Source organism: Alligator mississippiensis, chromosome 11, assembly GCF_030867095.1.
Source record: "Alligator mississippiensis isolate rAllMis1 chromosome 11, rAllMis1, whole genome shotgun sequence".
Classification (NCBI taxonomy): Eukaryota; Metazoa; Chordata; order Crocodylia; family Alligatoridae; genus Alligator; species Alligator mississippiensis.
Window position 1 is genome coordinate 43,952,605 of NC_081834.1, and position 17,896 is coordinate 43,970,500.

The following is a 17,896-nucleotide window of genomic DNA, read 5'->3' on the forward strand; positions in this document are numbered from 1 at the left end:
AAAGAATACATTGCTCCTTCCCTGGCAATACCGCCAATAAATAACTGTTCTTTCCAAAATGTATAGTTACATTTTCTGAGCTACTTCTTTCAAAAAGTAGGTAAAGCTTACTTGCGAAAGATCACCCAGAGCTTCCTGTCAATGAAATGAAGGGTCAGCATTCAGGTATAACAAGGGCTCATTGCTCCCTTTTCAAGATGTTCTCATTACAGTCTAAAACAACATTATCTGGGGGACATGCATGTGTGCTAGGAAAAAACTAAACTTATCATCCCTCATTTTGTTGTTTTCAGTTACAAACACATGCCATTCTTCCTGCCTGAGATAGCTGGTAAGTAAAGCTGCTGACTTACGCTGAGGTGGCTGAGAATCAAACGGCATCATCATTTTTGGCCTCATCCCCCTTCTTCCTGCCAGTGTGGACATGCTGTCCTCTGACTCATGTCCTACAGGAAGAAAACTGAAGATTACTTACTAAAGAACCAAGTCCTTTTAAAGTAGCTCACAACTGGATGGTTTTGCTGCTGATAAATATCTATATTTAATTCAGGATGCAAGAACAGGACTCTCCTCTTTGGGAACAGCTCTGCAAGTCATGACTAACAAGCAACTGAGGTTAACAGGCTAAATAGTGTTCTTCCACTACTCTCTACCAAAAAGCCAGGAGACGGGCAGTGTACAAACACTATGTTGTATTGGAACCAGAGTCCAGACTTCCACAAGCTCAAGCTACAGAAATGCAGTAGTATGACCATTTCAGTCCTGTAAAGATGACTCTAAACAACCATTTTTTTGAACAAGGTCATAATGAGATGTTTGTTATCAAATTCTGGGATTACTAACTTGTTATATTTTATTTATTTACTAGATGTATATAGCACCTTTCCTGGGAAAAGCTCAGGGTAACTTACACTAAAGAGAATAAAATAGCTTATAAAACAAGAGAACACAAAAGAGAACACAATAATTTATACAAGCAGATAGATAGAGTGTTAAAACAGAACAGAAAACCATTCTCCCTCCTTCCCCCATCCCCAGTATGAAACAGTATCTCAGCTTAGCCTTGCTTGCTAAAAGCCTGCACAAACAGGAAGGTCTTAGAGTGCTTTTGGATGATGCCCAGACTTGGGGTCTGGCAGGCTTCAAGGGCAAGGGAGTTCCAGAGGGAAGGAGCAATTGCGGAGAATGACCTTCCATGCATTTTCGCTAGGAGAGGTTGGTGCATTGACAATACTTGTAGGAGGCTGCTCTTGATTGATCTTAGGGATTATGATGGGGGAATAAGGGAGAAAGTAGTCTCTGAAGTACATATCAATACTGCAAATTAAAAACCAAAAATCAACTCTTGTATACTGATACATATGAGAATCACTGAGGTATTTTCCCTACACACTAATGGATCAAGAGAGCCCTGTAAAACTAGTGCTGAACTCAACCTGTTTGTTAGGAAAATTAGAAAGGAATGACCTATTTTTAATAAAAAGTTTTACTATACTCTAAAAACAAAATTTTTAGCTAAGTTAAAGGATTTTTTTTTTTTTTTGCCAGATACAGCAGTGATGCACAGCATCTAATTTTACACAGTTAAAATCCAGACTCCAGTACAGCTCACTCACCCCGGTAAGAGTTCCGCCTTTGATGGATATTGCTATCCATGGAATTGTCAACTGGTGTGATGTCTTGAGAGTTACGAGGAATTGGGGTGTCTGTCATGATTGGGTTGGGGTCTGGAGATTTATCAATAGGTTTTAGCTCCAGTCTCTCATGATGGATCCAGAGATCTGGGGGTTTGACATCCTTGGAGTTTCCTTTGTATTTATGAGACCCATTCACTGATTTGCAGGCAGCTCGTTTCCTTGCAAAAAGAAAATAAATGAAACATTCTTAACCGTATTATTATTATTATTTTTACTTATATATGAAAATTAATTTCTTTTTTTGATTGTTTTCAGATGTACTATCCAGCTGTCTGACAGCTATTGACTGGGCCAGACATGTGAATTCCACACTGCAAGGAACGGTACCGTCGACTCCGTATGGATTTTTGTCTTAAAATCTTCCACAGGCTGCCAAAACAAAGCTTCTATTAACAAAATAGTAAGTGTCCAACCCTTATAGCTGTGAAGACACTTGTCTAAATGTGAAGCATATGCAAACCATGCTGTGTAGTTTGTAGTTTGGAGTCTGCAAAAACAGCTTCAAATAATAGCTGCAAGAGGGCATGAAAATATCCAATTATCTCCACAGCACGTTGACTCTAAAGCCTAATGACGAGAATGTTAATTTTACTGAGGTCAGCAAGCACATACAGCTCATGTGCCTACAAAACACTGTTGATTAACAGAGGCAGTGAAAGTGGTGGATTGATGTCAAGGATTTTTAGAAATGGAAGACAAGGAGATCAAAACACTGCCTCCATCTTGGAACTGGACAGAAAAGGAGGAAGGGTGTCTCTTCTGAATGCCTGCCAAATTTGCAAGAAAAGGTCCAATCTACATGTTATATTTACTGCACAATTAACCTTGTTAACTGTGCAATACAGAGTGGCTACACGTGCAAATTAACCTTCCTGCCTTAAAAAGGATTGCTTGAAAATGCATAATAACTTTATAGGTGGTTTCTATCCGGCTTTAATTTGCATGTGTAGGCAGTCTATGGGGAGACTGCAGCTGCTGTGATCTCCCAGGTGCCGCGGAGCACAATGCATCCTGGGGTTGGGAGATCACAGTCAATGCAGTCTCCCAACTGCAGGGGTGGGGGTGCTCCACATACCCCTGCATCTGGGGGACCACAGCAGTGCCCCATGGCTAAAGGGCCTGAGAGTTCCAGACCTGACAGAGTTCTTGGTCCTGGCTGCCCGTGGGGTGCAGCTGGGACTGAAAATCTCTGCTCCTGACAAAGCTCTTGGTCCTGGTTGCATCACACATGCAAAGGGGGCTCCCAGCCATGAGAGCCTGCTTCTTGCTCATGTAACAGGTATTCAGGATTAGGGCACCCCTACACTGGCAATAAGGCACAATTGGATCTATGAGTGATTTTGTAGATCACATAAGATCCTATTGCACCTTTACCTGCACATGTAGAGGGGGCCAAAGACGAAGCTGTGCCTACGATAATTATAAAAAGCAATTAGCAAACAGAACCACACCAAGCCATACATGAGTTGATGGAGAAACTCCTCTTTCTATGGCCAAGGTACCCACGGGCAGATCTAGAATTTTGAAAAGGGGGGTGCAGATGGTGAGGTACATTGTCATATATAAAAGAAAACATTTTTCTCTGGTTAAAAATAAACTAGAAGCTTCACTAATATGGCCATAGGCTGTATTATTCAGTTTAAGATGGAAGCAAAACTAAATATAACTTCAATGGAATAAGTTAAAAATAATCTTCAAGGCTGCAAAATAGGAGCTTCATTACCAGGAACAGCTAACAGACAGCACAATTGCAGAACAAAGGATAGCTCCATTAGTGGAACATTAAAAAGAAGAGAGGGTTATTAATGTCCGTGAAATGAAGAGTTTAGAAAGAATCAGGTAGATTATAATAAGCCAAGAAGTCAATTGGCTTCTTCTTCACTGCCTGACTAGAAATGCTGCTCCCACTGTCAGGCAGTCAGTTTTAAACTTTGGGTGGGCCAGGAATCAGGTGCACCAGTGCACCCTCTTAACTGCCCCTGAAGGGAACCTGAAAAGTCAGGAGAAACTTCTCTGTGGGAAATGGAGCCAAATTTAAAGGTTGTAGGGTCTCATCTCAGCACCACATAGGGTGTGGACTTCAGAATCACTGAAGCTGTTGCTCTCAAGTTCTCCTCCTTTCCTGTGAAGAAAACCCTTGTAAAAATCAGCTGGAATTTGGAAAACCTTTTTTAATTTAGAAAAACTGTACAAAAATATTATTTCAAGGGTTGCTGTAGCAGGAAAATCAAGTTGGCAATGTCCTTAATTCAATAAAAGTCTCCATTCAGGGATGCATGAAAAAAAATCCCGACAAAAATTTCAAGGTTCCTGCAGGACAGTCACGCTGTACTGGGGCTGCATCCAATCACATCTCATCAAGGCTTTTCACACCTCATCTTCTGCTATGACAAGTACCATACAACAATAATAACGCGCACCCTGGACCAACTCCAAGGGCTGCATGCAGTGTGTGCTGTCCCAATTCGAGGCACGCACAGCATGAGGTGCCCGCCCCAACCTGGCCCTGTCCACTGGGTCCTGTGAGTGGGGTTGGTCTGTGGGCCTAATCTGGACTGGTCCCAGAGCCAGTCTGGTGGGACGTCACAGGCAGTGCTTGCCTGGATCAGCCCCCAGTGCCCCATGCAGCTGGCATGCATTGCATGTGTTGCCCATACCAGACCAGTCCTGCATATTGGCTCAAACTGTGTGTCCAATCTGGACCTACCCCAGAGCCAACACGTAGGGCCAGTCCAAAGCAAGCATCATATACAGCACCCCTAGTGCTGGGTTTGGTGCACACTGCACACAGCAATGAATTCAGTCCAACATCCACGGGCCAGATCACAAAACTCTATGGGCCGGATCCACCAAATCGTTGACATGCCTGACTTACAGGACAGCTAAGACTACCTCTAGTCCACTTGAAATCTAGATGTATTCACCTTTGTGTCATTTTTATAAGTTACTTTGCTTTACATGAGTTTGTCATTTGAGGAGGCAACTTTGGTGCTGGGTAAAAACAAAGACAGGCTGAGTGAGAATTAGTCTTCTGCAGCTGGGAAGAATGAAAACGAACAGTTTTGACAGAGCAAATGAATTCAGTCCTAAATAGCAGAATTGCACAGTGGGCCATTTCATAAACCTGCTTCATCTTAGTTGTTGCAGATTCAAATTTCATATACTGTGGAGTTTTAGGATTCATTTACTGTTTAATCAGGGTATGAGATCACTGGCCTAAAACTGCATATGATCCATGCTTTTTGTTTTCAAAAATACTCTTCTATTGGTGAAGACAAAGAAGTAGTCACTCTAAATCAGGTGGTATCGAAGTGTGGAACCCCGATAGGAATGAACCCATACACTGATTCCACATGCAACAGCATTCAGTGATGCATTCATAGCTGAGAGTTGCAAAAGGACTCTTTCTTTTCAAGATTTTCAACCAATATTTCATAAGGATGCAAGAGTTTTATATAATGGAGAACACCTTCAATTTCCTCAGGTGATCTAAACTGCTATTAGCAGATGAAAGTTGCTTGGAGCCTAGTTTGGGAAGTTGTGGGATATGCAAGACAAACTAAAAGATTTTTTTTGAAGCACATCCCTTAAGAAAATCAGAGGCTAGAGTTCAGTTCCAACTGTCTGCTTATTTCTGTACAGTACCTAACAGTGTAAGGAAGAGAGGAAAGATACTGATATCCAGGTAGTCAGGGAGACAGGAGGAGCAAACTGATGGAGTTTTAAAAAAGCAGGCCGTCTTTGGAGGACAGGAAGTCATGTAAGGATAAAAGATATGGGTCTACTTCTCTCTGGCATCTCTAAACCAACAATGGTGGATGCCTGGGAGAGTACTGAATGGATCACTCTAGAGATATCTGGTTCAATATAGCATCCACCCCTGTCACTGCTGGAAATATGAACATGGGATACATGGACCAGTGGTCTGACTCAGTATGGCACTTCATATGTGCTTAAGTTTCTAGAGTGAGAAAGCAGCCTGGATACTGGAATTTCCAGTATGCTGGAAATATTAATGGTTTAGGAAAGTATAGTAAAAAATTGGCAATGGGTAAGTCAACATGACTTCAGTATGAATAAGGACCACAAGAGACTTACAAAGAGACAGCTTTTAACAATATCTGCTCAGACACTTTATAATTTGCTGAGGTGCTCAGATACCAAAGTGACAGCTGCTTTATATGAACCCGGATAAAGAACTGAGAGAGAGCTTTGGGAGCTGGATGACTCAATATTTCTGACTTCAGACAAAAGGTTAGCATCTATATTGAGAACGCCAGTTGAGTCAGACACACTGAATTAAGACAATTTCTGAGATCTAAGTTTTCAAACTTGACGTGTCAGGAAATTCTGTAACAGCTGGGATTCTTGTCCTAACAGAGGCAGGTCAAGGATGGATGAGTGCGGGAGAACAACAGTGTTACACATCACTTCTGTGTGGATGAGACCTAATGGTGAAGCTAGCAATGAAGCATCAGAAGGGAAAAAAGCTTCAATCAAACTATGAGGTGGCTCAATAATGGAAGGAAAAAGGAAAAGATCCTGCCAAAAAAAAGTACCGACTAGGTCTCCAAGCTGCTGTGCTGTGCTCCTGGTCCCGTGCATGCTGCGGCTGTGCGCATGCACGGGACATTTATTGCCCACATTATCAGCCACATTAGGCAAAAAAGGCCAATTTCCAATGCTTTCAATTGTCCCTATATTGGTGCTGCTCCGATATGGGACCGATGTATTGGTGCACCTCTAGTATCAACTTTTCTTCCTCTCTCATTTACTAAAGTGTTAAGTATTCAGTAACATAGCTAAGGGAGGCAACCAGAGCTGCAGCCCAGGTGCTGGCTTTCTTGTGGTGAGTAGTGGGGGATGCAAAAGGCTCTACTGTTGCAGTGGTGGCTGACAGCACCACTGCAATTGGCATGGCTGGAGCTGACGCTGCCCTGGTGGGGAGCTGTGTTGCTGTGCTACTGCAAATACGAGCACATATTCATCCAGTTTAAGGTCAGTGGAGACCAGTCACTGGTCAGTCAGGCACCCCCAGGAAAGAAATAATGGCCACAAGCTAGCAGAGAGCAGATTTAGACTGGACATTAGGAAGAACTTCTTCACAGTTCGAGTGGCCAAGGTCTGGAACAGGCTCCCAAGGGAGGTGGTGCTCTCCCCTACCCTGGAGGTCTTCAAGAGGAGGTTAGATAAGCATCTAGCTGGGGTCATCTAGACCCAGCACTCTTTCCTGCATATGCAGGGGGTCGGACTCGATGATCTATTGAGGTCCCTTCCGACCCTAACATCTATGAATCTATGAGACCATCAAATCACTAAGTCTCCTTTCCTAAATATCACAGGCTGTTAAATTTTATCCAGTTACTACTAAATAGAACCTAATAACCTGCATCTGACTAAAGCATATTATGTCCAGCTGACAAAAGTCACGTATAGGCCAGTGAATTCCAAGTCCAACTCCTATGCTACTATTTTGGACTAATACAAAGACTACAGAATAGGGCTGTGCAAATTTTCGCCGTCTGTTTCGATTCAACGCTGTTTTCACTAATTTCAAGCTCGAAACAGTGAAATCGAATCAAAACAAAGGGCTTTGAAACAGCCTCGAAACAAAATGAGGCTAGTCAAAACATTTCTAAACATTTCAAGTTTCAAAGCAGCCAGCAGCTGGGTGGTGGGAGACGGGAGAACCAGGGTTGTGCTCCCAGCAGCTCTGCAGCCCCATGTGGCTCAGCCGGGAGCACAGCTATGGCTCTCTCCGCCTCCTGTGGCCGGGTTGCAGGAAACCAATCACAGCACAGGGGAAGGGAACTCAGCCCAGCTGGGCTGAGTTCCTTTCCCCAGGCTGACTGTAGCGCTAGGGAGGGGAACTGAGCGATTGGGCTCAGTTCCCTTCCCCAGCTCCCTGGTCCCAGGCGGCAGCACCTGGCTTCCCTCCATCATCTGGCAGGCAGATCGGGGTCCACAGCCCTGGGAGGACTGGCACAGCCCCCACAGACCTCCCGGGATTATGGGCCCCCATCTGCATGTCACATGAGAGAGGCTGTTTTGAGCTTCCCCATTATAGTGAATGAGTGTAACTTCGAAAACAGCATCACTGTTACGATGAAGCAAAACAGAACAGCGATTTCAAATTGAAATGAAATTCGAAATTAAATGCTGTTCCGCTGAAACCTCGAAACTCAAGTCGAAATGGAATGGTGCCGTTTTGCAAAGCCCTACTATAGTGCAAGTAGTGGAGGAAGCTGTATGGTGAAATGGATCATCTTTCTAGTTGGATGTTCATTATCTTACACATTCTTATGGTATATTTTCAATGACAATAGGGAATAAACCCAATATTTTAACTATTTCCATTTAGGACAAGTATATGGCTGAGAGAGTGCTTCTGCTGATCCATTATAGCTGCTGAGTCAATACACCATCTGTAATTCACTGGTTTGTAAACTTTTGAAACACTAAATATGAAAACCAAAGCGATCACAAAGGAAGAGAAACTTAAATCAAGCCATGTGATTCTCAGTAATAGAAGGGAAAAGGACAAATCAAATAAAATAGGGAGAACATTAGATAAAAGACAAAGTACCTCATCTCAGCTATGTTATTTCTTGAATCCCCTTTCACACTCCATGTTAGGCTTTGGGGGTTTGTAGGGTGTCATGAATGTTTTCTTGTTTTGTTGTACTGATAAGGCATATGTAGTCTCTTTGGAAAACCCATGTTACGCTGAAACCATTTATGTTGGCTTTTATGACTATATAGATTATGTTATGCCATCTTTGAATACCTTTATAATTTTGGACATGGTTTAGGCAAGGGACTAAGGCATGCATACTTAGAGACAACTGCCACTCCTAAATGCAAGCAGAAGGAGACATCACTGGGTTGGGCATCCAAGGCACTGCCTGTCTGCAATGGGGAAATCAGCACAACACTTCTAGATTTCTGGGTTGCTGTTCAGGACAGAGTTACTTTGGATTCCCCTAGATCACTGGTGGGGGAACTCCCAGGCATCACAAATATTGCATTATGTACTTAAATAAAGAAAAATGCAGAGTGTCATGAAGCAGATTTCTTACTTTTTCTGGTGAGAAGTGGTACGACGAGTGCAGAAGACGGCAACAATCACCACTATCACAATGGTGATCACTCCAACAGATACTATGATCACTAGAAGCATGTTGCTATCCAAGGGCGATGTGGGGCTTCCGTGAGGACTGTTACTGCCTGTAAAAGGGTGGAGGGGGAAGGAGGGAGAAAGAGAGCTCATTATTATGTATATTATGTATAGTTTAGTTAAGAAAATACTCCCCATCACAAGATACAAAAAGGAATCAGCAGCGTTCAGAAATATGAAGGGCAAGTCTTTTCTGTGATATCTTATATTGGACCAACTGCATAACTGGGAGAGCTGTTAGACGAATTTATGGGCAACAGTTGCCTTGCCAGTCTGAAGCAGAAGGCAAGCCAGGCTGATACCTACAGGCTAGGACATGCAAACAGTCTGTTTGGAGGAGGGCTTTGAACTAAGACTAAAGAGGTGCAAGTAGGTACTTTTATAAGACAAAAACATTGCAGTAGAACAGACGGAGTAAGACCATTCAAAGTCACCAGTCTTGTAACAGCCACCGCTCACACCTCTTTACTCCTGGTTCACAGCCCTCCTTCAAGGAGACTGCATTTCCATGGAGTCTTTTCTGATGTTCAGCCTGCAACTGCTCCTCCTCCAGACCTGAGGAAGGGCCTCTGAAAGCTTGTCTAACATTTCTTTCCACTATAGAGCTGGTGCAATAAAATATCATATCACAAAAAAGCCTCGCCTCCCAGACATTTTCTGGACCCTCATAGCTACTATAACACTCCAGCCCTACTACAAATGTATAAAGGAATTATACAGATTAAGGCAAGCTAATAAATAGTTTATCTAAATAAAATTGTATTTTGAGCTAAATACCCCTTCCTTTGTGTAGTTATTAAAATGTACACATCATCATCTTGTTATGGCCCTGTACAACTAACATCCTGTAAATGATGTTTTGTTGACCTATTTCCAAGTGATAACCCATTAAAAATATGCAATGACAGATACAGCTGTTGCTAAAACTTTTAAGGGTTGGTGAGACACCCAACTAGCTATCATAAAGAGGGTCAAAGGAAGACTAGATGATAGCGATGGAAAGCCTAGTGCTTAGCCCATCAAAAGATGTCGATACTGTGTAAATTCTCCCCCATCTTAAAAGACACCTGAGCTCAGTCACTCACGTGTGTATCACCACGTGTCTGGACTACAGTAATGCTGTTGCACACAGACACAAAACATCTGCCCTTAGGCAACACCAACTAGTACAAAATGCTACATAACTTCACAGCACGGACAACTAGAATTACATCAAAACCTGCTACCTACTCTCTAAACTAGCTTCCTCTGAAATACTGAGTCAAACTGAAAATATCGGTCTTCATCTTCAAATACTCCCTGGTCTGAGTCCTGGTCATCTTAAAGGAGCACCAAAAGTTCCAAGATGAAGACCCTGGTTAACAAGTCCTCTCCTCAGGCCCATATAAACCTTCCATGATGGTTATGCTTATATATGCAGTGACACAGCTTTCTGGGAGCCAGTCAGACTGGAACCAACTCTTCAGAGACTAAGCAGGACCAGAATCCATAACCCTCTAATTCAAAGATACATTTCCATAAGATGCTCTCTGGAGTATAAGCACAGAGAGGCGTGGACACTTGAAAAAACACCTTCAGAGGACAAGCCATTCCACTGCATAAATTATCCTTCTGTGGAGAGGATTCAAGACATACATGACAGGTATTAACCATATCACTTAATGCTCTACTGGAAGTTGCTGGAATGCAAATAAGTGCAGCGTAAGAAGCTGCATGGAAAATCAGCTTCCTTTAAATCTTGAAGATATCTGTTGCATCTAAGAAGCTGAATGTTGAGGGTGAAAAGGAAGACCTTGCTCAAGAAACAACATTGTCCATGAAAACTAACACACATGGAGCATGGACCCTGCTGGAACTACAGGGCATAAGGTATCCCCCTGAACACTGTATCTACACTTCCCACTTTATTGATAATCTACAAAAATCATTTTCCGCTGAAAAAATAAAATTTATTTGGTTCTAAACCAGTGTTACCACAAAGCAAGGGTCTCAAAATACCAAATGCTAATCTGTTTCAGTTAGGTTGTGAAAAAGGCTTGGTGAAAACTGAAATATAGTGCCTAAGGATATTTGTTACCATGTTTAACATAATGGAGAATGACTCTAACATAGTATTGCATCAACTTTTTTTCCTGTCTTACTTGAGAACTGCTTAATTTCAAAAGGTTTCTGAATGGAGAAAAATTCAATTATTGGAGAAGATGTCACCAAACCTATGAAATACAGTTAATCTTTAGGAGAAATCTCCAACTGTAATCCCAAGGTATGTCCTGTTTCAGCCTCACAGATCTCAGTTGACATGTTTTTATGAAGGCTCTTACCACTCATTGGTGGTTTGTAGTCCGGTCCTAGATCCACTGGCCGACTTCCTTTACCTCCAGTTCCCGAAGCTGGGGGAGGAGGGGGGGAACCACATTAATAATTATTAGTCATGAGATGCATATTGTTCATGTCCTAACTAACTTTCAAAACTTGAAACCTGGAGCTATTTTGAACAAGTTCCCCCCTCGCCCCCGCATAGATATGGACAGCAAATATATTCCAGCAGGTATGTTTCAAACAGGCAGGTTTAAACCCCACATAGAAACAGATGGCTACTTGTATTACCACTTTCTCCCAGTTAATTGGGCCTTTTCTTTATTGATTTTTTAAAAATGCAATAAAAGAGAAGGTTGCAACTATGATAACAAGCAGACTGACGTAAGCAAGCAGCTTCTTATACAATTGCATTTGGAATTTATCATTAGTGATCAGTGGATTATAAAACAAATTCCTTTTCCCAAGCCCTAATTACATGCAAGATTAGAAATATACCCAATGGAAATGCATCTTCAACAGAATAATAAGATTCTTAACAGCCATGCAAGACTGCTATCAAATTCCCCATAATATTTTATTTTGCCCTCACCTCCTCCCCCCTACAGAGAAACTGCAATATCAAAAAATACTAAAACCTTTTTTTATTGAAGGCTACTCGACTAAGTTCAACAGTCTGTCACCTGTTTTTCATAGGCAACACATCAAAAAGACACATCGCTGTTCCGGACTGAGTATTTTTGTATAGAGTGTAAGCACGCTTAGGGGATTACAATGGTTGTACGTATTTTTGCCAGTTGGTTCATTGCTAACTCAAGGCAAAAAAACATGTCCACTTCCAGAATTTTAACCATCACTGGCTTGTTCATGAGTGCTGAATATAAAAAGTGACCTAACAATCTGAGTAAAGTTCTCTTTTATTCTATCAAATGCTTCCCATTATATAACTCAGATCAAATTCAGGTGATCTGCTGCAGCAGCAAGACACATGGAGTCCCAGGTTCTACTCTAATGTCAGCGCCCCATACTGAGCTGGCAGAATATCCCCAGCAAAGACGAAACACAGGTCTGTTTTTTCCCTTTTGGGTTATTAAAACTGTGGTGATACAAAAATGCTCTGAATGCCAAAGTTAGTGCCCAATCCAAAGAAGCATTGGATGACAAGCACATGGTAATACTAGAACAGCATGACTCATATCTAAAAATTCCTTCACTTGTTACTTTACAGTTTATATTTTTACATGTATAAAGAACCGGAAATATGCAAAATAAATGCTTCATAAAGCCTCAAGGTACACATTCATGAAAAGAAGGCTTTGCAGGTGAAAAAAACATTTTGGATAAGTAGAAATAACACACTCACTGACACACACATATAAAATTAACAAATGGAAAAATTGATAGCAAGAACAATAGATCAGTGGTTAAACAATTCAGATAATTGATAAAAGAACCCAAAGGTATGAATATATCTATAGTCAGCAGAGTTAAGGACAAAAAGAAGGAATTTGTTAAACGTGCAAAGAAGAAAGAAATCCCCCAAATTGCATCGGTACGTTACAGCACAGCAGGGTGGCCAAATGCCTGTAAATTTACCGGCACTTTGTAAATAACCAGGGTAAAGATGCCTGTCTAAGAATTCTGTAGGAAAACTGTGCCATCTGTAAACCACAAAACAAAAAAAGCTCTGCAAAATCAGCTCTGAGACAGCATGGAGCTGAATAAAGCTATGTGGACAGAAAACATTGGGGTGTGTGAAACGGGCTGTATTCGATTCGGACTCGGCCCGAATTGGGGACAGTGATTCGATTTGTTGATTCAGATCACAGTCCCCGATTCAATTCGGCCAAATCTTAATCTGAAGATTCGATGCCGATTCGGTGAATCAGCGGTTCGGCCATAGTCACAGCTTTAAACGTTTTTCCTACATACCTTGAGGTACCAAGCGTGGCTCATGAACACTGTGATGCTGGGGCGGACGGAGAGTCCCACAGGAGCACGGGGGGGCCCCCCATGTGCTCAGTGGCAAACCTGGAAGCAGACTGGAAGTATGGAGATCGGCCGTGGGAGGGCCCCAGGTGCCCACCCAGACCCAGGAGGTACCAGTCACTGAGCCGGGGGGGGGGGGGGGGGGGGCGGGAGGCAGCACGCTTCCTGGCAGACCTGGAAGTGGACCAGATGTGCTTCTGGCCCACTTCCGGGTCTGCTGCCAAGTGTGCTGGCGAGCCCCCCACGTGCCTGTGGGACACTCCATCCGCCCCACCATCACAGCATTCACGAGCTGCCTGGTACCTTGAGGTATGAAGAAAAAATATTTAAAGCTGTGTATATGTCCAAATCTCCCTGAATCTTATGGAGAGATTAAAGGGTCCTCTGATTCAATTTGGATATTTGCCCACTGAATTGGGCTGAATCTCCGCTGGATCAAATCAGGAACCAAAGGTTTGCACAGCACTAGAAAACAAGCTGGATGCTTTGTTGAAGCACAGCATCGCTACCTGATGTCTGACCAGGAATGCTACACCCCAAAGGTAACTCTCAGGCCTTTGTGGATCCTTCCCCAGCACCCCCAGCTACATGTTGGTGCTGTCCCCAATCTGTCTGTAACACGGCTTGGGTGGCAGATGGGCGGACAGTGGTCCTTCTTTGGGAAGTCTGTGCTAGGATGGGGGAATAAGGCTGGCAGGGATAAAGCCACATTACTGAAGGGCTCGCAGTGGGGGATCACTACTACTGCAGCAAGCCCTGCCAAACCACATCAGCTGCAGGGCTTGCAGCTGTGAGTACCAGTGCTGCTGCATCTGTGATAAGGTATGATGGCATCTAATGATCATCCCACAATTGCACCTCCTGCCACGAATGTGCAGCATGGCGGGACGTGCTATTGTGTGGATTGCACATTAGGTTCCACTGTACCTTTACCTGCATGTGTAGAGAGGCCTTAGGCAAAATGACAAATAGCAAATACAAAAATGACATTTTTAATTTTTGTAGGGCAATTTGTGCTGAGGAGTTTTGAAGGAACTGGCCAGTGAAATAATCTGAACTACTGAAGCTGGTGCTTATGACACCCTGGAATACTGAGGAAGCTTCAGAGAACCAAGAAATAAAGATCACAGGATGCCCTGTGTAACTTTAGTCCACTAACAGCCGGATACCTCAGGTGGGTCAAATTACATGAAGACTGATACTGGGCACAAACAGTAAAGAATGAAAAACAATGGGAGCATAATTCATTTTGATCAGTGTTGTTTTAATAAAATTACAAAACCTGCAGAGAATGGAGATCATAAATTCTGATTCAATTTTAAATCTTGTCAAACAACCTAATAAAGGTTTTTAATAAAATTACAAAAACTGCAGAGAATGGAGATCATAAAAAATGTCACACACAAACTCCTATAAAGTCACTATAAAAAGTACACTAAAGTACACTATTCCTGTACAAAAAAGTGTGGCGCATATTAAACACTGGTTAAATAATAGGCATAAAAACCATAAATGGAGAATCATTATCCAAAAGAGGGTATTTCTACTGAGACCCTGCAGGGAACTGTTTCTGGCCCAGTGCTATTTACCATCTTTAAAACTGATCTTGAAGAAAAATATAATCATGGCTGGCAAAGATCCTGGAGAGATGTAACGTATGATGTGCTTCTAACAGTGAGAAAATATGTGCTTCAAAAACGGCTGAAGCACTTCAAAAGTGATCCTCCAAAAATGCGGAACATAACTAAAGCACTACTTTTTGAGGAACTTCCTGAAACTTCTGGACATATGGACTACTTGGTCCTCCAGTGTTCAAAGTGTTCCCACGGGGTGGAGAGGGTTGGAGAGAGAGAAAGAGAGAAGGAGGAACAGGGAGGACAAGCCAACGAAGGCTTTCTTGTGTGCTTAGCTATCCTCAGCAGTCTCTGGAGCCCGAGGCATGCAAGGAATCACTCTCTCCAGTCCTGGGACCAGGAGACAGAAGGCCAAGTTCATGGAGAGAGTGCTCACTGGCCATCTGCTCTGCTCTTCCATACCTGGAGGGAGGAGGGGGACAGAACCACAGGACTGAGCAAATCCCACTGCACCCCTCACAGGGAAGCACACTGGTGCCGGTTCAGCAACATTAAAGTGCTCTGGCAAGGGGCTGCAGGTCTGTCCATTGCCTGGAACGCTCTGAATTTGAAACACTCCAAATTGGAGTGAAATTTGGAGCGCTTCAAATTTATGCCTGCCTGCAGCTTTTGTGAGATAATAGGCAAAAGCCAATGAAACATAGGCTCCTTTAGTCACTTTTGAATAATGGACTTGGCTTATCTAATCACATTGGTGCTTCTGAAAATGTTACTTCATTACTATGATACTATGTCCAAGTTTTGGCGTCCCCACTTTAAAAAGGCTGACTAAGGGTTCAAAAAAGAATGACCAGACTGAAGATAAAAAAATGGCAGACTGAAGAAACGCAATGTATTCATCTTATTGCAGAGGAGGGTAAGAAGTGACTTGATCAGTCTCAAGTAACTGCATACAGAGCAGACTGCTGGTATGAGAGGGCTCTTAAACAAAGACATAATCAGTTTGGATGAATGCAAACCCAAACTAGAAAAATTCAGACTAGAAATAAAGCAAACATTTTACCAGTAATATTCCAGTGGTTAAACTGTTGAATTTATGTTGAGGCAGGATGAATTTTTCATCACCTGAAGTCTTTAAATAAAAAACAGATAACTTTCTGAAGCTCAAAATCAGAAGCTAAGGACTTAATGGACAAATTGCTAGGTAAAATTCTATGGCTCGCACTATGCAAGAGGCCAGACTAAATCACAATAATGGTCCTTTCTGGCCTTAAAATCTATTAATGTAGGCCTCTTTCCAGTAATGACTTTGATGAGTTTGTTGCTGGCAAATATCTAATTCCTAGAACGAGGGATCAATAGACTGTCTTCTAAATTCTCGGGAGTTTGGTTCATGTCTAATATTATCTTGACAACAGCTCTATCTGAATGGTAATGAGCCTGATTATCCTATTATGGCCATTTCACACTTCTGTAATTAAAAGAAAAACTGGTCTCACTGCACGAAAAATTATAAGCAACCAGCTTCTCCCCCTTCCCCCTAAAGGAATCATCATTGCAACCAGAGGTATAAAAACTGCCTGTTTTCAATACAATAAACACCCTAAAACCAACATTTGGTCCTGCCCTATCTTTTGGTTTAGGGTGTGTACCAATTTGTTTGCAGGGAGCTGTACTAAAAATTGTGCACTGAGATCTTCTATTTTCCTCTACAGAGAGGACTGGTTGAAATAAAATCTCTTTGCACTCATTAAAAGGCTTGCCAACATTTGAGTATATCCATTTTTAGTCCATCAATCTTGGGAATGCCCAAGTATGCCAGAGCTAGAAAAAACACTTTTACCTTGTACTATTTTAAACTAGCTCTCTTGTATATTATAGACATCTCCCTTTTACTTTTCTTTTGTACTTGACCAAAACAAATGTTTGCACAGTGACAGCTTCAACAAAGAACCAGTCTTACCGCATGCTGACACTTGTACTACAAGGGAAAAGAAGGCGGGGAACAAGGTAATGACTATGTACACGAAGAAAAACATTATGGGGGAGAGGCTTTTCAAAACATATTCCTTGAAAACATATCCACTGCATGTAGCTCAGACAAATCAGCAAAAATGCAGAGGCCAGAGATTTAATTCACTGTGGGACAGTACAGGTGTATTGCCTCCTTTCTCCAGTTCCCTGTCCTCATCCTGAGGAAGTCTTTTCCAACAGATCCTGTTGTCAAGGTTTTCCATTATTCAGCCTAGGTTTTCCTTTCCTTTCTTTCACCAAGTGCTCTCACCGATAACCTCTTCAAATCCCTTTTATTCTTACAGCAATACTATAACAGAAGTCTCTTGATTTTAATACTAGCTTCTACAAATTAAGAGGTATATGCATTTAAGGGCATTGGCCAAAACGTTACTATGAGAAAAGACATACGTGTTGTATGTTGGACATGGAGGCTTGTCGTGTGTATAACGCTGGCTAGCACAGCAGTATGAAAGAGAGAATGCAGCATCGTTTACATAAAACCTGAGGCTTTAGTCTGTCAGAAGACGGTGGGAAGAACAAATGGCAATTCTGTTTCCCCTGCTGTAGCCTCATAGGTGATGCCAAATCACACCCAGTGTATTTGGAAGCAAAGGCTCAATAAGGATGCATTCCCTAATGGCACTGTTTGATATAAAACTGGCAAAATTAACCATGTTTATAACCAACTTCTCAGTACTGGATTAAAAAAAGGAGGTCTAAATATTGCAGAATATATTCTGAGCCACTTTAAGGCAGGCTGAATCTTTTAGCTAAACAGACTGCAAGAGTCCCTGCAAGAGTTTATCCCTTTTAGGCTCATTTTTCCTCCTCGTATAGGACTGTTAAACCTATTTTAGAGAAAATAAAAAACTGCCTTGAACTTTCATGATATAACTTGTCTTCACAAAGTAAGCTCCACGTTACCATTTGTCAAGAGAGGACCTTTAAACCTTAGGCTTTTGGTGGCTCAAGTAATTGTGTTCTTTAAGGAAGACGGCTCTAAATGAGCTGACAGGCAGAATCTCTCAAGCAGAAAGCTGAATGAGACCAGGGGTATTTTCCCATTACTGTAAAAATGATTACAGATGTAGCGCTCACAACAGCACTTGTGTTAATTAGCCAACTGT

The 17,896-nt window shown here is 42.2% G+C and overlaps 1 protein-coding gene across 4 annotated transcripts in view; it reads right to left on the reverse strand.

The window, feature by feature from the left end:
* The window catches only part of NEO1 (neogenin 1), a 395,751-nt gene that overhangs the window by 15,076 nt on the left and 362,779 nt on the right, over positions 1–17,896 (reverse strand). For all 4 annotated transcript variants that reach the window (XM_059714916.1, XM_059714914.1, XM_059714915.1 and 1 more), the window contains exons 21-24: positions 11,196–11,264; positions 8,777–8,924; positions 1,617–1,855; positions 354–446 (exon numbers count right to left, since the gene is read on the reverse strand). In XM_059714916.1, coding sequence (XP_059570899.1) covers positions 354–446; positions 1,617–1,855; positions 8,777–8,924; positions 11,196–11,264 — 549 coding nt within the window. The remainder of the gene's footprint in view (positions 1–353; positions 447–1,616; positions 1,856–8,776; positions 8,925–11,195; positions 11,265–17,896) is intronic.